This window comes from Fukomys damarensis, unplaced genomic scaffold (assembly GCF_012274545.1).
Source record: "Fukomys damarensis isolate Sample0158 unplaced genomic scaffold, DMR_v1.0_HiC HiC_scaffold_31, whole genome shotgun sequence".
In the NCBI taxonomy this organism is placed as follows: Eukaryota; Metazoa; Chordata; class Mammalia; order Rodentia; family Bathyergidae; genus Fukomys; species Fukomys damarensis.
In genome coordinates, this window is record NW_022900943.1 from 29,994,523 (window position 1) to 30,021,591 (window position 27,069).

Sequence of the window (27,069 nt, forward strand, 5' to 3'; positions counted from 1 at the left end):
GTACTTCATCTTCCCAAGAAACCTATTGAGTTTGTTGTGCCCCATTTTAAATGTGAGGAAATACAGCCAAAAGAGGTCAAGAATTTTTTCTTAGGTCACACAAATGAAGACATGGGACTCAGATCTTCTAAGCTGGCTCTAGTGTCTATATTCTGAACACAGACTGGCTCTCTCTCCCTCTCATTCACACACACACACACACACACACACAAAACCTTCCCTCTTCCCTGAGGTTTCAGGATCCTATCTCTCTCACACCTGCACAATTAATTCCCCAGAACTCTGGATCCTGGCTCCATCCCCACAAGAATGCCTAGGGCCCTGAACAAACCAAGGAATTTCTCTTAGCTATTTTTTTTTTTTTTCCTGAGACAAAATACCCAACACTCAATGTTAAAGAAGAAAAGGTTTATCTGGCTATCAGTGTGTACATGTTTCAATCCATAGTCGGCTGGCTTCAAGGCAGGGTGGCAAGGCAGAGGGGCATCACAGAGGAAAATAGTCTGCAGCAAGCAGGTAGGTGAGAGCACATTAGCCCTTTTCTTTATTTTGCGCAGGGGCAGGTGCAGCACTCACACCCTTAATCCTAGCGAACTATGCCTATGCCTAGGGCCCTGAACAAACCAAGGAATTTCTCTTAGCTATTTTTTTTTTTTTTCCTGAGACAAAATACCCAACACTCAATGTTAAAGAAGAAAAGGTTTATCTGGCTATCAGTGTGTACATGTTTCAATCCATAGTCGGCTGGCTTCAAGGCAGGGTGGCAAGGCAGAGGGGCATCACAGAGGAAAATAGTCTGCAGCAAGCAGGTAGGTGAGAGCACATTAGCCCTTTTCTTTATTTTGCGCAGGGGCAGGTGCAGCACTCACACCCTTAATCCTAGCCAGAACTATGCCAAACCAGTCATGGACTGATTTAGTATCACTCACTATTGATCCCAGCACCACACTCTCTAGATCCAGCCCCTCTCAGAGCTCTTCCTATGACTGCATGAGACTTTACAGCGACATCTAGACACGAGCCATAACAAAAGTTTTACTTTAATTATATGTAATTAATTATACATAACAGCACAGAGATAGTTAAAATTCATGCGTGACTATCTTTGCTTCCTCCCTAGTTTACTTAAAGAGGCAATAATGACAGAAAAAAATATTGTCTTCTAAAATATCTTATAAAAGCCCCCCAAGGAAGTACCCTTCTAAGAGTAGGCCCTGGGTTGTCTGAAGCCCCACCTTAGACAAGATGACTCTGAGGGTGAGCATAGCAGTGCTTCGCCAAGGCAGCTCCAATAACTCTGCCTTCCCATGTTGCGCCTGGTGCTCCCCCATCACCGAGGCACCTTTGTCCTCCCCTGGGTCAAGACAGGCTCCGATGAGAACATCCAAGCCCAGGAGTTAATAACGCCAGACACTTCAGCCTCCTCCCACTTGGTGCTTTGAGCTGCCATTTCAGAAGTTCAGGGTCTTTCGATGGACAAAAACCACCAGAGTGCCATGGGGGATGAGATGCCACACAAGATAAGCCACGGGAGGAAAGGTCAGCTGAACCACAGCTCCTAGGAGCTATGTGACTACAGATGCCTGAAGGTCCCCCCAAACTGTAGACAAGAGATCCAGCCAATGCTAGTTAATGGTGAGAAACTAAAAATGACTGCTTTAGCAATTAAATCTTAGAGTGCTTATTAAGGAGCTAGCTGTTAACTGAAACGTCAAAATACTGTGTTCCACAGAAATAGTATGATCCATTCCCCATTTCAAACTTTTCAATTGCTACACTAAAAAAATGTAAAACAATGTGAAATCACTGTTATTAATATATTTAACAGAGCATAGAAAAATATCACCGTTTCTGCATTAACACATTAATGACAGGGCCATAATTTGTATGCCTTGATGCTGGGCAGCTCTGAACAAACAGTGGTACACACACGTCTATGTCACACAGCGTGGGGCAGTCCCACCAGGTGGTAAAGGCCTCACGGCACAGTTATGCCTGTCTCCACCAGGTGGTTCCAGCTGGCAGGAATGTGTTCATCAATAATATCATTAATGAGATATCTTATAATTTGTATACTGTCTTCAAAACCCAGTGTATAATTAATATCTTATTTCAAGCATCTAGTGGCTACTAGGGCTAGCGTAGCTTCAGACTATTTTGATGAGTCCTCACTTTGGAAAATTCTATATAGTGAGTCAGAATAAAGGTACCTTAGCAGGAAAACAAATAAGTAAAGAGAAACTAACTCTCCCTATAGCCACTAGTAAATCCTATGATGTTTTCACATTTTCCTTAACAGCACGCACACACACACACACACACACACACACACACACACCCCACCCACACCTGACAGGTGAGCAGTATCACCTCACTCACAGACAAGGAACAAAGTCTAAGGAAAAGAAACAGAACCAACTTATGACATCCTGAAAAAAGTCAGTTCAAACCTCTGACGCTAGAATGGTCAGATGAATATGCACTGTTTAAGCCACTGTGTGGAACATTCCCCCGGGTGGGAATTTGTTATGGAGAACAGAAAATTCCATCGTGGTCGTTTTGACATTTAACAAATGCCCAGTCTGTGCCAAGGTGAGGGGTCCTTAGATAGAGAGCCATGAGGCAGAGGCAGATGTCTAAACTGCTCCTGAAAAATTCCCAGAGAGCATCTTATACGCATACTATGTGATGCAGGATTTGCAGATCTTTGTGGAGACTGAAACATTAATTATTTAGAGGAATCTCGGGAAGAGAATCCAGGTGCAAGGAACAATGTGGCAGAGGCTGAGGCACAAAAGAGCACGGCCATGACTAGACACAGAGGTGGCTACGTCTACAGACTATCGCTCATCCTGAGTTAAGGGCTGTGGGCAGGCCAGGCAGGAACATCAGCCACATGCTCAGAAGCCTGCACTTTCTACCATAAATAGGACACTGATGTGGGGCTGAAGGCAAGAAAGTAAATATTGACCGAATTCCACAGATTGCAGGGTAAAGGATGATCTAATACTGGAGATCTGTGGCAGAAACTTAGGTACTAACCAAGGTAGGACATGTGACGGCTGAGTCAAAGAGGGAGAGAGAGCTGCAGGGACCAACACAAGTTCACAATCATCACTGAACGGGCAGGGCTCAAACCCACTGAAGGGAAGTGAAGAGCAGGACAGCGAAAGATGTCAAGATTGAGTCCGGGTGGCTAGGTTTTAGTTCTGATTTTTCTAGATTCCTGAAAAAAGCAATGAAGAACCAGGAACGATAAAGACAAACACATCAGAAGTGGGGTATATTGAGCCATTCTACCGGCACATCTTCCAGTTGGTGACTCAGACTATGCCTGTGGCATTTGTTGAGGAAATGGTAGTTCCAAATACCGAAGCAGGACATCACCAGCTAGAGGTGATTTCAGAAACCATAGGGATGGAAGGCCCCCAGCAGGGGGAGGCGAGCACATGCAAAACGGAATCCTGAGAGGGCCAACATCTGTGTGGCAAGTTAGTGACTCGGGTTAGTAGTGAGTCCTGATTCCGCCCAGCTGTGTCACTGATAAAGCTCCTCAGCTGTCAAGTGGGTGTGATAATCACAACACCCTCACAAGGTAATTCACAACTCTCCCTTCTGGAAGGTCCAATGTCCCCTATGAGCTACATACCAAAGGGCTGTCCAGCTTGTATACTCTCATTTTTTCCCTGTAATGTTAAACTGCAAAGCTTACCTTTTATCCCTTTGATTTCCTATTGAACTCATAGAGCTAAGCACAAGCTAAGTTTTTCATAACAATGAACACGTTATTGAAACTGAGAGCAAATATTAATGAGGAAATCCACATCTTTCCTCTGGCCTTCAGGTTCTTTAATCTACCATAAATGCAGGCATGCCCCGGCTGAAAAAAATCAGAAAGATACCATTCCAAAAATCTAAACGAGGCTTAACACTGGGGACATTAAGTGGCCTCACTAAAAATGAACAAGTGCTCAACTGCACTGTTAAAAATATCATGTATATCATGTAGAAAAAAATAAAACAATTATGCTTTAAATGACTGCACAGCTCTTTCATTCAAATGATCCATCAGCCTGAGCTTTTTGTGTTTTTCTCCAGATTCACGCTGTTGATCAATTAAATCCCTTCTGAACTTGAAACTGCTGCAAAATGTTAACGCCTGTAGTTCTTGTGACAGCAAATTTACTAATCAACAGGAGCAATGGTTGGAAAAATGGCATCACTGCACTTCATGAAAATGGCACTTCTAGAAGAAAGTTTACTTGGGATTGAGAGGTTTTCCAGGAAAAAGCAAAGTGGTTCAAGCTGTTAACCAAACACATTATGACCTCCCTTCAAAGTCAAATTCCATTTCAGACAGCACAAAGGCATACAGTCTTCTAGTTCATGTTTTATGACATTACGTGGAATGGAAGGGACCATACTGAGATCAGTCCATGAGATGTAAGTCAAGGACTTAAGTGTTTTACATAATGTGCAATTTTCTAAAGGCTGTAAAACTTTTTAAAAATTATTATTCTACCTGTGGAGAATATAACTTTTTCATTTAAGACTTCAGTACTTTGAAAAAGTAATCTGAAGGCAGAGAATAAAGCAAAGCTTTCACATATTTGCTTTATTTATAATTTTAATATTCAACACATCAGTAACATAACTGGAGTTCCAAATTAGGCCATAGTGCAGTAGCAATACAAAGAAAACCTCCACAAGAAACTTGTCAATCCAACTGTCTAAAGCTTAAAAAGTAACTATGACCTGAGCACTGCCCAGTGGAAGTGACCTTATTATCAAAATGCCTTTGCATGCCAGGTGTTTTAAGTAAATCAACACGAGCTGGTATCTAAGCTTCTCCGTGCCTGGGTGACCCAATGGGCCATAAAGGAACAGACAGAAAGGAGGAAGAAGGGAGCTCACAGCCACTCCTGCCTTCAAGATATGGTAGAGAATGGATTCCACACTGAGGGTGCAAACAGGGCACTTTGTATCCACTGAACTTTAATAAGACCGTGGAGTACTAAACATGATTATTCGGTGAAGTACAAGCTATTCTACGGAGAATCATACACTACTACTGTTACTGGAAAGGAACTCTGAGATCACTTTACTCATCCCTCGTTTTCATTTTACGAATTAGAGATCCCTTAAGTGAGGCAGGGGTTTGCTGAAGGCTCCACAGCTATTTAGGAGTAAAGAGTGGACTTCAAGTGTCCTCTTACTGTAGTGCTGCAGCATGCCCAGCAATAGTCAGTAACTATGCGTAGCACAAGTATCTCTCCTTCGAAATGCTTGAGACCACAAACGTTTCACAAGTTGAAGTTTTGTGGATTTGGGAACTGAGCACCAGACTATCCCTAACCCAAAAGTCGAACTCAGGAATAGCGCAAATTTTCAAAACTTTTCAACAACCAGTATCTGTGCCAAAGGAAGTCTGAGACTACGGAGCAGTTTGGACTGTCAGATAAAGGCTGCTCAGCCTGCCAGAGGCCTGTAGCCACATCCTTTTCTGCTGTGTGGAGACAGCAACGGGGCACTTCACGGACCAGGGCAAAGGCTCGTGCCTACTCCTGCTGGGCATCAACTCATGAGCTCTTCCTACCCTGTGTACCCAGCAGCCACCTCATCTCCATTCAGGAATTCTTACCTCCACATTCATAACAGCACCAACACAACCATGTGAAGATTGAAAGCACCGAGCAGTGTAAAAATTATTCTATCTTCAATAAAGGCAAACACTGCCTCGCCAAATTTTCCTCCTTCTATGTACAGTTTATTTGATCAAAAGAGCTGGTGTGCCCAGAGGTCATGGGACCCATGATTGACCTAGTATATAAAGGCTTTCCTCTGACTCTCTTTAAAAAATTAATTATTAAGCCGGGTGTGGTGGCACACGCCTGTAATCGCAGCACTTGGGAGGCTGAGGCAGGAGGATCGCTGTGAGTTTGAGACCATCCTGGGCTACATAGTGAGTTTCAGGTCAGTCTCAACTACATAGTGAGACCCTGTCTCAAAAAACAAACAAAAAAAATCAATTATGTATTTATTATTGCAATATTGGGAACTGAATCCTAGCACTGAGCCACATACTCAGTCATTTTATTTCATTTTGTTTTATTTTAGAGACTTGCTAAGTCACCGAGTTGCTGAGGCTGGGTTTATGGTCCTCCTGCCTCAGGTTCCTAGAGTGGTCAGATCACAGGCGTGTACCACCACATCCAACTACCCTGGCTTTTTGACAAATGTGGTATCAGTATATGATGCTACTATAATCACAGCCCCCAACCCCCCAAAATTGTGTAATGATTTAGCTGAATCTACACCAGTTTAAATATTTGCCCCCCTTTTTTTTTTTGCCTACTATAGGTTACACTAGAAGGCAGAAGTGTTGCTTGTTTTAAACAAAGATGACTTTCAGCATTGTAAAGCGAAGTTTCCGTTTGTATTGGTGCAGGTGAAACTATTTAAGGATGTTACGTGTGAGCCCAGGGAACTGTATCCTCATTCTGTCATGTGACAGAAGCCACCTAGCCCAAGGCTGTAGCACAAGCATACACTAACAGAAGTCTCGTCTATTAGCTTCTGTGACACCAAGTTATTAATTGAAAAGCTTTTATCAGTAAAAATATTGCCAAGTATTTTAACTCTCAATGTTTGGTTCTTAATTCTCAATGTCAGGTTCTTATAAAATCTCAGTCAGAAAAAGAATTATGCCTAAAATCATGCATTTGTTTTTTCTTTAACTAGATATTATCCTTCATTTCATTTATTTAATTTTTCTTTGGGGAATGCTACATAATCCTTTTAGGCCAGTAAAGAATCATTTATGGCAGGAAAAACAAACAGAAGGCTGAGGATTTAGCTCAGTGGCGCTACTGCCTGCCTTGCAAGCTCAAGATCACAAATTCGATCCCCAGTACAGATAGAAGATAGACACACTTCCCTTTTGGATCTGCTTAGACCCCCAGAAAAAAAAAAAAAAAAAAAAAAAAAAAAAAGAAAGAAAGAAAGAAAGAAAAAAGAAAAACCAAGCAGAGGAAATAAGTCTGGCAGGTAATGTCATGTCCTAAGAGCACTCCAAGAATAAAAATATAAACATTTAAATCTAAGTTCGTTAGTGATGCAATCCTCATTCTAACCCTATATCCCAAAAATGTTAACACCACCACCTTAGCTTAACACTACACAGAAATAATTCTGATAAAGTGATTCCAACTGGGATGATATACAATTTGCTTTGCTAGGGTTTTCTCTCCCTTTCCGTGGGAAAAATGTCATAACAGATAGTTGTATTTGTCATACGACTGTTTCAAAATCTGGTTCCTGGTGATGACTCATATAAATCATCTATTAGCTTCATGGTGACATTTTACAGAAATGTCAGCACCTCAGATCCACATTTTGTTTGGCAATAAAGATATTCTGCCAGTTTTCACAGTGAACAAGCAGAATTACCAGATTATCTAGTATCCCTGTGTATTTGTTTCTCCATGACTGAAAGACAAGACAATGTTTTCCAATGTACATTCTCGCTGCGTGTTATGGTCAAGATATTTGACATATGCATTCGCTAAATGAAAATTCAACCCTAAATCTAGTTTTCTACATACAAGGTAAAACCTTACCGAGCAAGATGGAGGACAGCTTCCACGATATTGGAACCGTCTTTGGCACTGGTTTCACAGAATAATGCCCCATATGTCTGCAGAAAAAGAGTATACACAATTCAATGAAGGCTTTAATTGGGTTCCTTATAATTTTAATTATTAAAATCAATAAATTAAAACATGGAAAAAGAGTAAATAGCTAAAAAGTCAAATTTAGAGCTTCAATACTTAACTTGAACATAGTTAATCTAGGAATAACAGTTCCTAGTCAGTGGATTTTTATTTTGTGTTACAGAAGTACAAACTCCTGTTTTAAGATTTTGCTGCCAATAAGCATCTACATGCTTCCAACTGTCCTGTATCAACTAATTTAAGAGTGATAAAAACAATAGTTTGGGATGGACTGTCTACAAGTCTGCTGTTGGCCAGCGGTGAAGGTCCATTCTCCAGCACACAATCATCTTTCCTTTTAGGAACCGGCAGCTAAAACCAAGACACATTTTCTAGTCCTGTGTCACTCGACCCCCCAGCAATCAAGTAACCTGTATATATGATCAATAATCACACGCTTCTGCTACAGGCTGTTCAGAGCCCTTCTCTCTTCTTTGAAGAGAAATATTCAAAGACTTTTTCCATGGAAAATGAGCCTTGCTCGATGGGGCTTTGGCTAGTATTCCAGCTTTATCTTCTACCATATCCCCTCTCTCGCAAAGCTTTAGTTATCCTGGTCTTCCCTGAATTTTTCCAAGGACCCAAATTCCCACTGATCTTACGAGTTGTGCGCCTGCTCCTGATGACCTGAGTCACCCTCTACTTCCACCAATCCCACCAACAATCTCTTACTTAATGTTTGATTTTAATGTAACCTTTCCTTGAAATTAAGTCATTTCAAATCCTGAAAAGTCTATATATCTGGTCTTAAAACTCTCTGGGGCTCTGTATTTTTGTTTATAATACCTGTCACCATTGTAATTGCTGGAGTTTTGTGTGTCTTTGTCTAACAAGTTGAAGACACCTTCTCTCAATAAAACAGAATCGGATGTATTATGGGCCTGGATGTGGGCTGAAGTATTCCTCTGAGGGACAAGGGGGAGATTTAATGATTGCTCTGGAGCAGGGAGCAAGAAGAGCAGGGAAAATGGGAAAAGACTCCACTATGCAGCCTTGACCTAACAGCTGCCAAATCCATAGAACACCTATATGCATCGCAAAGTGAGTGTATTTCTAGTGAGTGCTGCTTTTATACCCAGAACATTACGGGATGAACAGAGACTGCCTCTAGGGTACAGTGAGTGCCATGGGGAGCAGCAGTGGGATCCCAGCCTTAGTCCTGAAATCACACCTTAAGTGCTACTGCCCACTGCGAATGCTGGCACAGCGTGGCATTTTGCATATGCTGATCTGGGAAATTTAGCTAGGATACAGGAGGTTGAAAAACAGGAGCTACATTAGAAAGCAAATCTTGCAGACTCTGAGAAGCAATAAAACTGGCAGGTGGCCAAGAACTGCTAGCTCTGGAAGGGCTCATGAGGAAGAAAGTCCGTTTCATGGACTCCCTGAGTAAGTATGAGTCTCCTCAGACACAACTATGCAGGTAAGGGCTCTCCACTTTTTCTCTGGCCTTTGCTCGGCATTGAATCAAGTGTTTGGCACATGGTGGGTACAATAAAGCATATGTTAAATGCGTCTCCCCTGCATTTCACAGTTTCAATGTTTTTCACATTTGTTTTGCAGTTCTTAAATTTAAAACAAAATTTTCCAACTTAACATGGTAAAATGAAATTTCATTTTAAAGCTCTCACACATTTGCTGCTGAGTCCTTTCCTGGTACTGATGATACCAGACAACATATCAACATCAAATCCATGTATTAGAGCGAACACATCTGAATTCCTTGTAGGGGTACGATAAGTCATTAGAGGGACACACAGCCTTCTAACACAGTGATGATAGGAGAAAAGTATCCATCCATGGTAACAAACTGCACAAGAATAGACTTAAACCCTTGTACAAATGCATAACCAAAAATACTTTTAGACTATTCCAACTAAGCACAAATCTTTTAAAAAATGTTTAAAAAGAAGGCTTCCACTTCTCTAAGTGAGGCACTCTTCTATCTCCTGCCCCTCGGCATAGAACCTTTCTGGAAAAAACACGTCTTTTGAAAATAGAACGTTTATCTAGGTGCAGGGCTAGAAAAGGATTCCAGGAACACAGCAAGAGGGCAGGGCAAATTGCAGCTCATCTCTGCCATTGATACTCAGTGATGATGTGACTGCTTTCCCTCCCAGATGTGTTTACTCCTGGCTTATGTTGCGCAGGTAGGGCACTGCAAGTTCTACAGGGTAAGGAGGATGCTGTCCCATGAAACATGGTGAGCTGGGTGGCAGAGCCTCTAAATCTGAACACAAAAGAGAAGGCCAGTGATTCCAAAGCTGCTAAGTTCCTATGTTCTCTTCCAACTCAAACCCCCTCTCCCTCTTACCATGGCCAGTTTTTCTCCAAAATATCCTGGCACACATTTCTGTCCCTCTGCGGCAGCAGTGTCACGAAGATCAGACTTGTTTCCAACTAACATGATAGGAACAGTCTCGGGAGATGAATCCTATCATGAAGAAAGAAATCAGACCTGGATCAAACATGGGACAAATTACGACAACGGTGATGATGGTATAGCAGCAGCAGCTACCAGTCCAGTTGCCCTCCTGTGTCAAATGATGTATTCAAAGTTTGGCGAGTGAAAGTGTGTAAATGTAAACATACTCTTACTGCATTCATAATCAATGTAAGTCATATTTCAGCAGCACAAACTGAGTACACGTTGCCACTGACCACGTCTTACGGCCAATCATAATATTACACATAATTCATATTATATTTCGGATATTATCTTTAAACCTGAAAATATTTCCAAAAGCAGCCATATTTTTCCCCTATTCACATGTGAGGAAATTGACATTCAGAGAAGTTAAATAAGATCACATAATAATCAGGTCCTGGGTCCACTGACTCCATAACCCCTATTATAAAATGTTCCATCCTCAGGTTAATGAAAAGGGTAAAGGGAACTGAAATTAAATGTCTTCACAGCAAAGGAAATATGCTTCTACTAGTTTCTTGTCGCTAGCACACACAGCAGTACAAACCAATATAAATTTAAAAGGCATAACCACAAGAGCATATTTGGCTGGAGTGGCCACATAATTTTCTACAACTCTCACTTCAAACAATGCTGATTACAAGCCAACTTCATTCACAGGTGCAAAACCCAAGCAATTCTTCAGCTATCACAGGATGAGACTGGAGTTCAAAAGTTCCACATTTACTACTCTCTTGTTTACAGCAAAAACAAACTCTGAAAGTTGTATGGGTCAACAGTTTTCTCGTAAGAAAATCAACTCCTAACCATTCAAAGCAATAGGTTCTAAAGCTAATTTTCCAAGATCAGCATATGCAAAATGCCGTGCTATCCCAGCAGCCACAGTGGGCAGGGCTAGCAGCATTTAAGGTGCAATTTCAGTACTAAGGCTGAGACCCCACCGCTCCTACCAGCTGGCACTCACTGGAAGTATAAGATCGGTCTCTTTACGTTTCAGCCTCAATTTCCTCATCCATGAAATGAATGGGGTTAATAAAGGCATATTCCACCTTGCCAGGCAGGCAACGAGGAGGATAAGGAAGACCAGCAAAGAAAAACAAGTTTCGCCTTCCTAATCAAGAAAGCAGCATCCCTGAGATCCACACATGGAACATACTTTTTGTCTAGAAATATCTGGGTGCTCATTCAGTTTGATGATATACCCAAGATCATGGCATGAGCCTTAAAATGAAATTATATTTGACTTCTTTTCTCTTCAGACAATGCTTATTTACTGAAGGACTCAGAAAGCAGCGAAAGCAAAAGGGAGAAGGGTGCAAAGCCCTCCCAAAAACGTCTAGTCCACCCATTTCTGTGCTCAGGAATTGCGCTCTTAGGTGATCTCCTCAGGGTTCCCTGGGAAGTCCCTGATCAAATATATATGTGTGCTAGAAGCTGAGCATCTAAATGGTTTCCAGTGTCAGACAGGTGAAGCCTGACACTACCGTCGAGTCTTGGCCTTGAACAAGGCCTTCTTGGTGCATTGCCCAACCACACTAATGAAAACTGCCGTCCAGTTCCTTTTACAGTGGCCTGCACCTGTTTTCCTTTTGCTTCTGTAACATTTATTCTTTCTTTGTCTGCTCTTGCGTCTTCCCTATTAGAATACAAGCTCCAGAAGAAAAAAGCACTTTGTTTTAGTGATAAATAAATCCCCAAAACCCACAAGAGTATGTGCTTGCAGCAGAAACTCAAAGTATCTTTTTTAAATTTTTAAGGGTTGGGGATCAAACTCTGGAGCAGTAAACTTCTAAGCTACATCCCCTGGCCTTGTCTTTATTATTTTTTGAGACAAGGTCTCCGTAGCTTGTCCACTTGGAACCTGGACTTGCAATCTTTGTGCCTCAGTCTAAGTGCTAGAATTTAAGATATGCATAGATATATTTGAATGTGTAAAAGTCAGAAACCTCAAGCTTCTCTGTTCAGCATTTACTTAAATATTCAGTCAACAAATTACTCAAGCTAGGTAAGTAAATGGCCATAATTTGATTTTATCCACAATTTTATTAGAGATTTTATAACCTTGTGGTTTTCAAAGTAAACCAACTATCAATTCAGAAGATTTATTCACTGTTTCTCAATCCTTTGGCCCATTCAGTAACAGGACCATTCTCTTGAACCCAATTTATGGTGGCAATGAAAATGATCCCTGTAGGATTGTCTCAAATTAGAAAGAGCCACAGAAAAATGTCACTGCACATGTTCTATTTCTAGGCGAAAGTCTGTTCCCTATGGTATCTATTTCGTTCTTATAACAATTTAGTAATTCACCTGGAACAGTTTTATTCTTCCAGACCCTGTGAAAAAAAAATGGAGGCCAAGGCTGAAAGGGTTGTGTCATGTGCAGTTGTTTAGCAATAAATGGACGTGGGCCACTTGATGTTAGTGCTATTTTACGGTGGCTGACATTGCATTTTTTGAGGATAATCTCAAGATTTAAAAGGAAGACTAAGGATAAAAGTTCAACAGTAAAGTTTTTCTGAGTTCTGTTTGCTCTTCTGAATAGATGTCTCACCTCTATGTAGGAACAGTGCCCTGGAACCCATGTCTTTCATCAAAGGCCTTCTCCATTAACCAGTTGCTCACTTAGGAGCTGTGTTACAAGTAGCAAGCAGTGCTGAGTCAAGAGGTCCAATTCAATCTCTCATTCTACCCCTAACTCCTAAATACGTACTATAGGCAAGTGCTTAATCCTCCTGTGCTTTGGATTTCTCTTTTTAAGTAAAAATATGTTTTGGACTTTCTTTCTTAGATGTTACAGAGATAAATTAACATAAATACTTTTTGAAGTAAAAATGTGATGCATTTGCATTGCATTTATAGAGATTTTTGTCATATTTTGGTAGAATAAGGGACGTACTTATCATCATTGAAATTTTACTGCCAATGGCAATCAGTTATTTCCCTTATTACATTAGTCCGAAAGAGAACATTAATTTCAGAGGCTAATGTGAAATGAGTGAGGAATCACTTGTTTAACCATTACAGCAATTTCATGTTTGCTTAATATTATCAAAAATATATCTAACTTTCAGGCCTATTAGCTACTAGTTTACTCTTCAAAATGGTTTACTGCATCATGGCTTAAACTACACTTCTGTATTGATTATACTGATTAATAAGTGTTAGCAGCACATTAAATGTAGTTATCTCCTTTCCTTTTAAAATTGTTTACCATGAAACCAAATGATATGAAAGTATCTTGGACAAAGATACTGTTTGGCTTAACCACAGATATTACCACACATGTTAAAAACACCAACTGGTACTTCAGAGGGATCTGCTGGCATGTAAAGATCCTGTAGCATGAGCGGAAGATGGTTGGAAACAGAGCTGTGCAGCATTCAGCCCTGGACACATGTTCGAATCCGTGTGATGCTCCACCTTCGTCACTCACTCGCAGAAGCACATCTGACCACCCCACACCCCAGCCAGCTCACCTCCTCGTTCAAGGCTGCTGCCTCTTAGATTTCTTGCGTTTTCATTTCATTACTGAGGTTCTGATTTTATCTAGGAGAAATCAAAAGTTTCATTCCCCAAAGCTACCCTCATCATGACCTTGGCTTTATGGGAATTGCTGTAGCTCTACAAGGAAGAGAGCAAGTCTGCCAAGGGCGCGTCACTGACTTCTCATCAAGTTCAAGCCAACAGAGAGCAACAAATAGCATTTTCCCAGACAGTGTGTGACTAACCCCCCCCCCGCAGGTAATTTTCTGGTTCTTTATTTCATTTCCTTACCTCAATCATATCTACCCATTCTCGTACGTTAAGAAAGCTTTTCTCGCACGTAACATCATACAGCAGTAAAATGCCACCTGCTTTTCGGAAGTAAGACTTGGCAATGCTTCTGAACCTGGAAAAGACAACAGCACATTGTCACTCTGTCAGCTGGGTGCTGCCTCACTCTTGATCTCCTTTCTGCTTACTCCTTCCTCATGGAGTTTTGGCTCCAATTGAGGAGCCTCTAACAGCATGTGGCTATGCGACAGCCTTGCCAAGGTCTCAAAGGACCTCGCAAAGGGAGCAAGATGAACATCTGGGTGAGTGATTTTTAAAAAGCCAATCATTTTCTCCACCAAACAATTCCAATCATGCCTACATATCCTAATACCACAGTGAAAGCACAATTTTTAAAAGCTTTAGCCTCATTAACAAGCCACAAGAACCCACCTGTGGGCTCAGAGGAGACTGGAAGGAAATGCAGGAGAAAAGTCACTGTGGGGTTAGTGCCAGGGAGTGTTACAGATGGACAGAAGAACACAGGCCACCACCACATGCCGGGATCTTTGTATCCATGAGTGGGGTCTCAGTGGAGCAGAACACACTTCAGTGTACACAAGTCCTCAAGTCCTTACTACTCCAACTGTGGTACTTGTCATAACCATTAAAATGGTTAAAACTAAGGCCACGTAAAGCACAGATATCTTGAAAATGTTGGAACCTCCAGTCGGCTGGAGACCATCACCTCTACGCAGGCAAGCATCTGTCTGTGCACCACTGAATCTCTACATGCTAAACCGTGCCTGGTACAGAGTTTATTCTCTGAACAACTGAGTAGATTGTTCTCCAAGGAGCGAGCAGGGAAAGATATCATCACTAAACGTTTTTCGGCTGTTTAGTTTGTGTCTCTGCTCTTAAGCCAAGGGGAGTGGAGAGGTTCTCTTCCCCATTATTTGTTGATGCACAGCTGGGTGGCCCTTCAAACTGTCATTTCTTTCAGGATGTTTCCTCGCCAAAATTCGCTTGCTAGGAAAGTGCAGCATCTTTGTTCCACCTGAACATCAGCTCCAAAGAAGCTAAAGACCCTCTTCTCACACAACTGATATCTACTTAAAAGACAGGCAGGTATGGAAAAGGATCAGCACTCATGAGATTATGATATACCTTATAATTACAAATATAAATAATTATACTATTACTTATGTATAATTACGTGGCATATTAATAATCTGTAAGTAGAAAGAACATCAAGAATCCTAAAAGGATAGAGGGAAAAAATAGGGGAAAAAATGAGAACCAAGACCTGTCATGTAGAGGTACAAGATCCCAACGATGAATGTAACTGTACTGAATCCCTAAAATGTACCAATAATCAATTAAACTCCAAGACCTGTCATGTAGAGGTACAAGATCCCAACGATGAATGTAACTGTACTGAATCCCTAAAATGTACCAATAAACTCAATTAAAGCTGAAAAAAAAAAAGAATCCTAAAAGGCTTATCTTTGTAAACCTAAGCAAAATCCAAAGAAAACACTTGCCTCTCCTGCCCTGCTGTATCCCAGAGTTGCAGAACTATTTGCTCTCCATCCACAATGAGAGTTTTCATTTGGAAATCAACTCCTGAAAAGGAATATGAGAGTGGAGAATATGACATAAATAATTCTACCATCTTGATACTTTCAAGCCACCTAGGGTGAGAGAAAATCCAATAAGCTAAAGCTCAGTGTGGTAAAAGGGACTGAACATGGCTTCCAAGGAGAGTGACTTTCACTTGCTAAGTATAAATCAGATGACCATGAAGAAGGACTTCATCTATGGAAGGGAAACATATGTCCTATTTTCCCAGATGATTAGAGGAAATCAGTCATATTTGTGTGGGTGCGTATGTATGTGAGTATGAACAAGAGAATGTGTGTGTATGTGTGTGTGTATATGAAGGCATAGACAGTTTGTGCATATACATGTGTGTATGTACATGTTTGTGTGTAAAACGTGTATATGTGTGTTTAAAAAACATCACAGTGTACAGCAACTAAATCAAACGCTTCAGTCTTTTATGAATTAAGTTAAAGTGAACTTAACGCACTTTCAGCTTTGTTACCTTGAAGGGTGTTTCAGAGAACCATAAATTTACAAAGTCAATGATTGTGAAGGGGAGCCTCCATCTGCTGTAACATTTCTGGTTATCAAAATAATAAATCTTTGATTGAAGAAAAACGCATGATAATTCACATATGCTCAATTCCTCTTACTGATTATTATGTAAATTTGGGAAATGACGATATTTATTCCATCGCTTCATTGTAAGATGAGAAAGACAGGAGGAGGAGAACATGGCTCCACTTTTCACCATAACGAGAAACTGGTATCAGTACTGTCGTGTTACCAACGTCAATAGATACCTTACTGGGAAGGGTTCCATAGCCAACATCTGTAAACCTTTACCACTTTCCAAACCAGGGGCCCGCTCCTTTCCATTGGGCTGTAAGCTCCTTACAGGCTGGGATTTATTTAGTGGGCTTTATTTACTTGTATTCGTACATCTACCACAATATCTGGCTCCAATTAGGAAATATAGGCCGAATGTGTGATCCTAACATGGCAGGATCTCAAGGTAGTCTGTCTGATTTGACTGACTAAGTAGATACCTCTGTCCTTTGTCAGTCTTCCTGTGATACAGCTAGGCTTTAGCCAAAGAGAAAAAGGACAAAGGAATACATGAATATATACAGAGAGAGAGAAAGAGAGAGAGAGAGAGAGAGAGAGAGAGAGAGAGAGAGAGAGAGATTATATGTTTCTGTATATATAATCCCTAAAGAAAAACTTCAAGCTAGAGGGCCATTTTCCCATTACCAACTGAAAGAAGAGCCATACCCAGCGTGGCACTTGTATCTCCTCGAAATTCATTTTTGCAAAGTCTCATGAGGAAGCTGGACTTCCCCACAGCTGCATCCCCAGCAAGGACAATCTTGTAGGCCTTCTGTGATCTGGGAGCTTTGGAAGTGTCGCTCTCCATATCTGCCTGGGGGAAAGCCACGATAGGTACTTATACCAGTGCCGATTTCCTCCGGCCCAGAAAGTGAGCAGAGCTCACGAGCAGACGCATTTCCAGCGCTGCCTACCTGACATGAGAGAGCGGAGATGGGCCTCCTGGAGGAGGTGACAATGCTGCCTTCACTGACACACGCGGGGGGCTTCCAGTCCACAGCGGAAGCCACACTTTCAGTACCGTATGTTTCTTCATCTCTTATATCAGGAACCTGTTTTATAAAGTCAGCAGTTAAAAACAAAGTGTAATTACACATAGACATCATGGATCCAAGAAAAGAAAACTACGCAGCTAAATCTACAGCAAATGCTGTTACGGAGCAGAGCGGCCCTGTATGGCAACTCTACTGCTGAAGCAGTAGTTGATCTCTACAACAGAGTCTCATGACTGTCATAAGTCAAACATGGTGAAAGATTTCAAGCAGTATCAGGCCTCTGAGATCAGTGGCTTTGAGGCTTACATCTGTGTCTGAAGCGTCGCCCCCAGAACTCTCCTGCACGCCATGTGAGCTCTGAAACACTCTCTGGTGCTTGAATTCCACTTCTGAGTCATACTCATTGGAATCCCTCAGGGTAGACAAGCCGCTGTCGAAGCAGCTCTCAGGCAGGCTGTCGACTTCATAATTCATCCTCTGCATGGGATCACAGAGGGCCAGGGATTCACAGTCCTCATCCACATAGGAAGATCGGGATGACCTGGGAAGGAAGACTGCTCTCAAGACATGCAGGTGACGGACAGGCATGGAGTCCAAAAGACCAACATGTTCACTTGGCAAGAACTACAGTGTATATCCCATGATTAAGCATCAAGAGAAAGGAAATGTTCAAACAACATCAGTTCATTCTATGCAGCAATTGATGAGATGAAGACCCTCAGATAAAAACAATAAATGTAGCTTTTAAAATATCACATTCGTTATTTCCTAACACAAAAGAATTAAGCACTCAATGTCAAGCTGTGTTAATAAAAATGTACACAGAACTGGGGAGCCCTTACATTTCAATGTGGTTAGACTGTTTTCCGAACAGTTTCTTAAGAACATTTCTGTCTGAGCGGAAATGTTGAGAACCAAATGAGAAGCACACCAGTACTGAGACGCGTCTCAAACCCTCCAGACATGAGGAAAGATTCATGTATTTGAGTCATGATTTTTCTCTTCAAATGCTCGAAAAGCTGACATGAATATATTGTCTTAGTTTGCACAAGACAAAGTAAGGGACAACTGGTCAACTTTTCTGGTATCAGTCATCATCAACATAGTGACAGCAACAGTTGTTGAGCAATGTGCGCTACCCAAATGGTCTGAGCTGAGTTTTCCGCCCCTCAGTGTCAACACAAAGGTTGGAGATACTGTTATACTCTGTAGGGAGGTGATGCAGACCACAGCTAGAACTCCCCATACCTATGGATCTTTCTGTTTGTGGAACCGAAAGTTTATCAGTAAAGAAGTAACTGACATCAAATGAAAAAACCCAAGGAAATTGCACGTTTCAGTTTCCTTTTGCTTTTCCATTTTCCCATGAATCTAAGCTTCTACTGAAAGGACAATAGCTAGGACTTACTCAGCATCCACTACAGACCTGGTACATGATTACTGGTAAGGAAAACGGGCAGGACACACAGATCTTTAAACCATAAAAAGGAGAGGGGACATGCTTAAAAAGACACATGGTCATCTTAAACTGAATCTAAGAAGGAAAAAACAAAATTAACTAACGAGCTGGTTTACCCACTATGTTCTCAGTCTTTCTCTTCCTTCCTATCTCTTTCTCCATATACAGCCAGGGCTTCAGCTCAGTGGCACTACAGCTGCCTTGCAAACAAAAGGTCCTGAGTTCAATCCCCAGTACAAAAAGTATGTGTGTGTGTATATCCAACACACACACACACACAACATATATTGCAGACTTCGTATATGTGTATGTATGTGTGCATACATATTTTTTGTCTTGTTCCAACACTTATGAAATTATCCTTTCTTTTGAGAGAGGGTCTTGCTTTGTAGTCCAGGTTGGCATTGAACTCACTACGGATCCCAGGCTGGGCTCTAACTCCCAGTGATCATCCTGCCTCAGCCTCCCGAGTGCCAAAATTATGGGCATGTGCCAACACGCATGGCCTGAAAGCCTCCTTCTGAAACTAAATCCAAGTCAATCTGCAAGGAACATGAGAAGACCATTCACATCATAATGCAGTACACAAATTACTGTACTTCAGTTTCATGTCATCACAGTTGTGTGTAACTCTTTTTCTAAATCTGTTTGTATTTTACTAAGTTGCAAAGCAGAAGTGAAACACTCACTTCAGGAATCACCTCGAGTATCTACACTCCGTGTAAATTAAAAACAGGCTCTGATCAGAATTTTTTCAAATGCAACATCAATACATATCCTTTTTAAAGTAAAATATTCTTATCTGTTCTGAGATTTTCATTATACTTATATAAAACTACAAAAGAAGTTATATTCTTGGTTAGAGTTCTTACAAAAGACACAGAAAACAAAAAAATTTTACAAAATTAAACTACCCAAACAGTAAAATGTAGTGTACAGCATGCTTTTACTAAGGTTTTTATATTAGCCTAAAAAAGAAAACACAGATGTTAATTTTCTATATCAAATTAATCAAGGAGTATCAGTGCAGGACCCACTGGCTTCTAATTCCTATCAAAATAATGAGCACAAGAAGCTACATTCCTTTCAGTCCGACGCCCTGGTGAGGTGATGGCACTGTCCACTACAGCATACTGTGCGGGAGCTCTCAGTCCAGTACTCGTGAGACTTGTTCCTAGTGTCCACACTTTCAAAAACAAATCATGATGAAATTTCCACAGTAATCCTGCATCGTTCCCCACCATTTCCCTAGAAATGATGATCTTAAATATTCAGTCAGAAAAAAGGCATCATCACACTTAAACATTTTTAAAAGTATGTATTTCTCAGTAACAGCATTGTCAGCTGCCTTAAAAACTCAATAAGGCATTAAAAACTTTTAACAAATGAGTAAACAATGAAAAAAGCTTACACGCAGATGGTATTTTTCTTATAAGTGATCACCAATAAACTTTGGTAAAAGACTTTTCTGAATGGCAACTTGATCATCTGCAATCACCAGAATATAGAGCGCACTATCCTTTCTATAAAAAGTACTGAATAAAGAAGCAATGAACATGAATCAGAAAGCTGCAGAAATATGGAGAGCTGGAAACCTTTACTCATATCTTCACTTCCACTTTCAGACTTTGCCTGCTACAAAATTAACTTAAGAAATACTAGACGTATAGGTACACACACATGCACACATGCAATCAATCTTTAACTGCTTCTTACTCGTTTTCAAGAAATAACAGGCCCACATTTCCATCTGGTAAAACAACACAAACAAACAAAAAAACAGGGATATCTTCTAACATTTACAATGTCTCTGTGATTTCTTCAATACAATAATAGGAGCTCATAAATGTGCCAGATTTCTATTTGTTTGGGAAGTTTCCTCTTCCTGCGACATGGTTCATATAATATTGTGCTGACTTATTACACACTGGAGCATCATGACAACAGTTCGATTGTCATGTACCACATACACTGAAACATCCCGTACCATAATTCCAATATGCAGCCCGTACCATAATTCTCTTATGCAGCCCAAGAATCAGAGAAGTATTAGAGATGAGGTAATGGCAGGCACACGTGAAACCCAGATACAACGTCAGAAGGAAGTATATTTGCCCTCTCTGAATCATCTTCATGTACAGTTTTCAAAGTTTATAACTTTTAAAGTAAAATACAACTTAGTACCCAAAATATGTTCCATTATTTTCACTCACCTTAAGGAAACTTACTTCCCTTTTAACTTTGATCTGTGATTCAAATAAAAAAATGATCAGGTGTTAACATACCTGTCATAGCCCAGAGGTTGAAGAGAATGACCACTAAATTTTGGACTGCTTCTAGAAATTGTGTTCCCTGGTGATGCATTATTTATGTGCTGTAATATACAAGTAATTAATATTCAATGTAAAGTTTTATATACATCCATTATATATATATATATATATACAAACTTTTTATATAACCAAAAGTTTGGCATCTTATTGAGTATGAAAATCAATAGAAAACCCTTAGCAAAGAAAATTGAACACAGTTCTCTCTTCTTAGCATCAGATCTTAAGTCCAAACTTCACCCATATTCCATAAAGAAGGACCCTGGTTCTCCAAATTCACCAGGATCCTATAACATCAAATTCCTTGGGCATCTCTTTCGAAGCTATAACTGGACTCAGTGAATAACTATTCTATATCAAAAACATTACTGAAATCCTAGATTGAAGCTCACCCAAAAGTGGGAACAGAGGCACATGGCAAATGTAGTCTTAGAGAGGCCTGCAAACTTCACAAGGAACCTAGCTTGTTCGTGTAGGAGGCCGTGAGAGCCAAGGCCTTCAGAAAGTCTCACCGTCCTAATGAGTACTCAGTGTGCCTAAACTCAACCCCAGCCAGAATCATCTCTTCCTCCTCTCACATGGTAATATTTTGTTTTTACCATCATGCAATTTTCCACTTTTTCTGCATTGTGGCTATCCATCTGGTACACACCTGCCTATGACACTGTAAAGTATTCCAGGGTAAAGATCACGTCTTACACAACTGACTCGTATCCAAGAATGTTTGACTTAACATCAAGGCACACGATGCCTTGATTTCTGCAGATGGGTAACATATTTTTAACTTAGAAAGCATACCCCTGTCAATGTTATGGAAAGTTCTAGTATTTATAAAGATCTACATGAAGTTCTGCTCTAAGATATGACATAATTTTCATCTCTTTCAAAATATGCAACCACAAGGACAGATGATCAAAGCATGGTATAAAATGACACTGGCATACCAAGGATCTGTTGAGCTTGCTGTAACTGTTTTCCAGGGCACTTCTAAGGCCATCATTACTGTCGTGGAGCTTCCGGTTAGCTGTTCTGTAAGATGAAAAGGGAAACAGATAAATAAGGAAAGTTTAGTAAGGAGCAGTGTTAACACTTTCTTTTCAGACAATGTTTACGATGTAGAATTATTTTACCCCCTTTTGCGATTTTCTCCCACTTCTCTTCAAATCTCAGAAACAGATAATAATTCATTACTCCAAGTACAACAGGACGGATTAGCTACCTCTCTTTAAAAGTCTCAGGTATTTCAGGAATGAGCTACTAGGCTATAGAACTCACTCTTCTCTGTGTTCTCCTATTTGAACAAGTTTCATGCAAACTCCCGAACCCCACTGGGCACTGCACCCATCCCAGCGGCCAGACAATGTTGCAGCGTGCGGCACCAGGCTTCAGTTTCCTGGCTACTTCTGCATCCTACTCATGGCCTGAGAGGTCTTGTGTATAAGTCAAGCCTTGGCTAATCATCCCAAACAGATCTGGACTCAAATTCCTACTCAGGCACTGACTTCCACAATGATTTCATGAAAGTCATTTCATAGCAAAGCCTCCCTCGGTTACAAAATGAAGAACAGAGTTCCTGCCTCTCAGAGTGGCTGATCTTTCCTGGCTTGAGGCCACTTGATCTCTCAGATTGGAGCTCAACTAGCACTCCTGGAGTACTTCCTTGATCTCAGTAGGACAAAGCTCTCCTTCGAGGACACGCAGCTTCCCTTTGCCAAACATCTCCCACTTGGTATTTTGTATTTATTTCTATACTACTGGTCAGTGTCTGCCTTGCTCCTCTGGAACAGCCCCATAAGAAGACAGGCTGCTTTCTCTTACTTGTCATTTCATCTTCCACTCCCAGCATGCCTGATCTGAAAAAGGTACTCACTGAAAAGTCCATAAAGTGAACAAATGAATAAATTCATGACTATTGTAAGAAATGAATGCTACAGTTACATAGGTAAGAATTAAAAAGAATGCTGCTGCAAAATATACTTGTCAAACCTGATCTCGATTCATCTGATGAACTGAAAAAAAAGAAAAAATACTCCATGGGTAGAAAGGAAAAAGGCGGAGGAGGTAAGCTTTCGGAGGGGTAGACCCTCACCGGATGAAACCAATGTAACTCAGTGGGGAAGCTAACAGTTCAAGTGTGAAATCGCTTGGGAGAATAACCCAAGTAAACATGCACCTCTAGCAAGCATAAGAAACTGACAAGGAACGAGGGCACCGGCATTGATTGTCTAGCCAACACGAGAAGCCTCAGAAACTTCCAAGATGCGCAGCTGCAGAGAAAGCTGGGGAGTCAGGGATATTATTCTCCACAGAGGCATAAAAAGGACATGCTGAACACAGCACCTGACTTGCAAGGATTTTTAAGAACTACATCTATTCCCTTCATGTGAATATTGAATTTAGGCTCAGACACATCAGAAAAGTGAGTGTAAGTGAATACCCACGGCATGTGTTCTAGTAATGAATCAGAATTAAAACTGTAAATGCAATGAGCGTTTTATGTAAAACTTACTGGAGTATTTCAATTTGCCTCTCAAGACTATTTCGATCTTCTGTGTATTCTCGGATTATTTCCAGATCCCTGTAAAATTATGTTTAAATGAGAATTAGGTGTCTCACCTCCACCTATCCTCCCATGCCCTTTTTCACCTTCCCAAAAGGCATGTGTCTTTCACCTTGTCTCTCTCCCTACTGCCCTCGCTCTATCCCCTATAGCAACAGTCCCCACAAAGACCCACACTCTGCTTCCTTATGTAAACCTCTGTCCCACGTCCCACACTAGCAAGACGGGGCCTCCTCCTCGGCTGCTGCTCAAGACACACCAGCCCTTCCCACGGCGCTCCCCTGGCCTGGTTCTGTTCCTCGTTGAGACAGAACCCCATCTACTCCTGAGTTCCCTCTCTCCCCCAGTCATGGCAAATGTCCCTTCCATCCTGGGAACTTTCTCTGCCCCTTTTAAGCCTTATATAAATAACTCCAGATCCACCTAGCCTTTCCTGAGTTCTGTCTCCTCTCTCTGCCTCTTCCCTACTGCCCTCTCTCCTATTCACTTTAAACCAAAGAGGAAGCCACCAAACCCAGCTTTCTGAGCTCATGGGAAACTCACACTTTGTACTCCTGTTGCTTTATTACAGAAGCCCTGGCTTCCTCCTCAAACTGTGCCCTCAAAACATGTGTCCCTCAGCTCTGGCTCTTCTCAACCCCAGTGCTGCACAGATAAGCCCAGCATCAGCTTGACAGCTCTTAGGCCATCAAGTTCTGCGCATTAAAACAAACAAAGAAATAAACAAAACTGTCCCAAAGTTTCCCAACTGTCTACAAAAATTTAAATTTCTTAGTGAAAAATTCTGAGCCCCTGAAGGTTAGCCTTAAATTAGTTTTTTAATTTTTTATTTTAAACTTTTGCTTTTCCATTCCCAGTATTTTTCAAGTAGTTTGGTCATCTTTCCCAAGCCAGACTTACCCTGCCCCTGAGTTCTCACCCCTGCTTTGGTCACTGCCCCACCCGGGACATGCCTGAGATCCTGTTCTCATCTCTGACACATAGCTAATGAAGGTTCCTGTCTGACAGGGGATTGTGTGAGCTTCAAGAGAAGACACCAGTTCGAAGCCAAGGACAGTGCCCTGCAGACATCTTCACTGCCAGTGTCCCCTACTGAGGCAGCTCTCCCCGCTGCCTCTTCATCCCTGGCCAACACAGGCCCAGCCCACTGCCCACATCCACCTTGGGTTTCTCTTTAACAAAGACTTTAATGCAAAGAAAACTTCCTGACCACGTGGCAATGGACCCCAGCCATTACCCTGCTGGTGGTGTCCTTTCTGAATTTTACTTAGCTCTTACCTTGTATTCTTTTTGTTGTTTTCCCCTCAACAAAATGTTGAGTTCTCAAAGAGCAGAGACTATAACCTTTCCTCTTTACTTTGTATACTCCAAATTCAGTACTCGTTATCTTGCAGTTATCTGTATACAGTATACTTAATGTTCTATTATTTTCCAGTTAAAAAACCCTGATTCTGATCCAAGTTTACAAACAAAAAATAACATTTTCCACAAATGCAAAGGTACATGAGTAATAATTTTTTTCAAAGGTATATAATTTATTCTCCCTGGATATTTAATCCATGCTTATGTCTCTTATGTATAAAATATGTCTGTATTAGGTTTTATATTATTAACATCATATTCTAAAATGAAAGTATTAAAAAAATTAAGCTGTTCACTTAAGAGATGTACTCTTCTGGTTTTTACGTTTTAGGTCAAAATTCCTATCTGCACAGCACCTTAACAAGCATGTGTGATTCACAATTTCATCGTATTCTTCCAGTCCCCAGTGAATCCAACCATTTATTAAGCCCTGCACTCTTCTGAACAGCTAATAATTAGGCCTGTAAGTCTGTTTAAAAAAAATTAAAAACATACACACAAAACAACCTGAGGAAATCCGATGATGAAGGCACAATCTTTAGAAAGAAAAGGATGTACTAGCTAAGTTAAGGAAGAACCCTTTATTATACTGGCCAGCTCCATTCCCATGGATCACCTAAGTAAACATTCCACTTAAACTAAGAAATACAACGCAAAGTTCCATACCGTTCAGAATTCAGACTCTGGTCAGCATAATCACTTTTTAGAGAATCAAGTTCACTCTGAAGAAAGGCTATGTTAGTCTGTGCTTCTAAAAGCTCTTTCTTAATTTTCTGATTTTCCTAGTGAAAAGAGTACAGGGCATTAGATTCCGTTGCTTGCTTCTAGAAGAAAGAAAGCAGTGTGGTGCATTTATCACATACATCGCTCCTAACTTTCCCCAATTCTCCAAGTCATTCGGTTCAAAGAACTAATTACCTACCCAAGGTAACTTGAAATGATTATAAATGATTAGCTTCTTAAATCTAAATCTTTGGAGCTGCTCTTCAATTTAGGGCTTGATATTTGTTACCAGTTACAATAGTCAATAGTTTATCATGATGCACTTTAATATGTCACTAGCATATTAACTGAGTCAAACATTTGAACACCTGCTGTACTTAATGAGAGCTATAAAACTACTGATAAGCATTCTGTAAAAATAACTGCACTTATCAAAGGGTGTGCTGGCCACATTTTACAGTAAAAGCTATCCCCTAATATTTTTAAGTCATGTGCTTAAAAATAAACCAGTGTTGCTAAGAAATTTATACACTGTTTCTTTAAAACAATTATTGGAGGGTTCTAGTCCAAGGCAGTAAACTGGGGACACAAATTAGGCTTTCTTCCCTTCTGAAAGTCCATTAACACCAAATACCAAAGGAACGAACTAATACCACTTAAAGGAATGAAACTGTGACTTACACTTCTGGGAGACAGAATGACATGGAAACGTACACTAAAAGGACAGTAGTTGGTAGGGAAAGATGGTTGGTGTGGCTTGGATATAATCTGGGTGCCCCCCGTCCTGCTCTGGCAGTGTAAAGGTCCATGCTCCGTAAGAGACGGCACCAAATGGGAGCTACTTCTGTCCACCAGGACTTTAGGACTAGGGTTCGCTCTGGCTCGTCTGGTGATGCGATCTCTCCCTCACACCCACAACTGCCATCCTCCATGAGGTCCTCACCAGAACTGAAGCTGATACTGGTACAGTAAGTACCCTTCAATCTCCAGAACTCTGAGCTGAATAAATGACTTTTCTTTCTAAAATCAGCCTCTCTCGGGTATTTCATTACAGTAACAGAAAACAGATTAATACAGGCATCTAGAAGAACTGTGTTGGAGGTCCTGGCAGGTTAATGCAGAAAGTAGGAAGAGAAGCAGGATAGAAACAAAGATTCGGATGTATATGAAGGCTCGCCACTCAAGCCTTACCCTCTCTTACCCTGGCAGAGAAAGTAAATGGATGGAGTAGATTCCAAAGGCAAGAAGACAGGTCATCTTTTTATAAAGAAACGAATGCTCCAAAAAGGAAATACAAATCTTCTGTCCACATACTTTGTCTACTCATTCTGCGAATGAGCGTCCCACAGCCTCACAAGCAGTTTATAAGAAAGAGCCTTTAGGAAGACACTCTCTCAGGGACAGGCCTTGAGGCGTCCTACCCCTCCCACCTACAGTGATCCAGCTCGCCCTGAACTTTAAAATATGAAC

At 41.0% G+C, this 27,069-nt stretch overlaps 1 protein-coding gene across 1 annotated transcript in view; it reads right to left on the minus strand.

Annotated features, from left to right (window-relative positions):
* Rasef (RAS and EF-hand domain containing) overlaps positions 1–27,069 on the minus strand; it is a 65,708-nt gene that overhangs the window by 1,486 nt on the left and 37,153 nt on the right. The window contains exons 7-17 of the mRNA XM_033757706.1: positions 25,543–25,658; positions 23,464–23,532; positions 21,899–21,983; positions 20,910–20,998; positions 17,472–17,706; positions 17,085–17,222; positions 16,837–16,984; positions 15,501–15,582; positions 13,978–14,092; positions 10,087–10,206; positions 7,620–7,696 (exon numbers count right to left, since the gene is read on the minus strand). Coding sequence (XP_033613597.1) covers positions 7,620–7,696; positions 10,087–10,206; positions 13,978–14,092; positions 15,501–15,582; positions 16,837–16,984; positions 17,085–17,222; positions 17,472–17,706; positions 20,910–20,998; positions 21,899–21,983; positions 23,464–23,532; positions 25,543–25,658 — 1,274 coding nt within the window. The remainder of the gene's footprint in view (positions 1–7,619; positions 7,697–10,086; positions 10,207–13,977; positions 14,093–15,500; positions 15,583–16,836; positions 16,985–17,084; positions 17,223–17,471; positions 17,707–20,909; positions 20,999–21,898; positions 21,984–23,463; positions 23,533–25,542; positions 25,659–27,069) is intronic.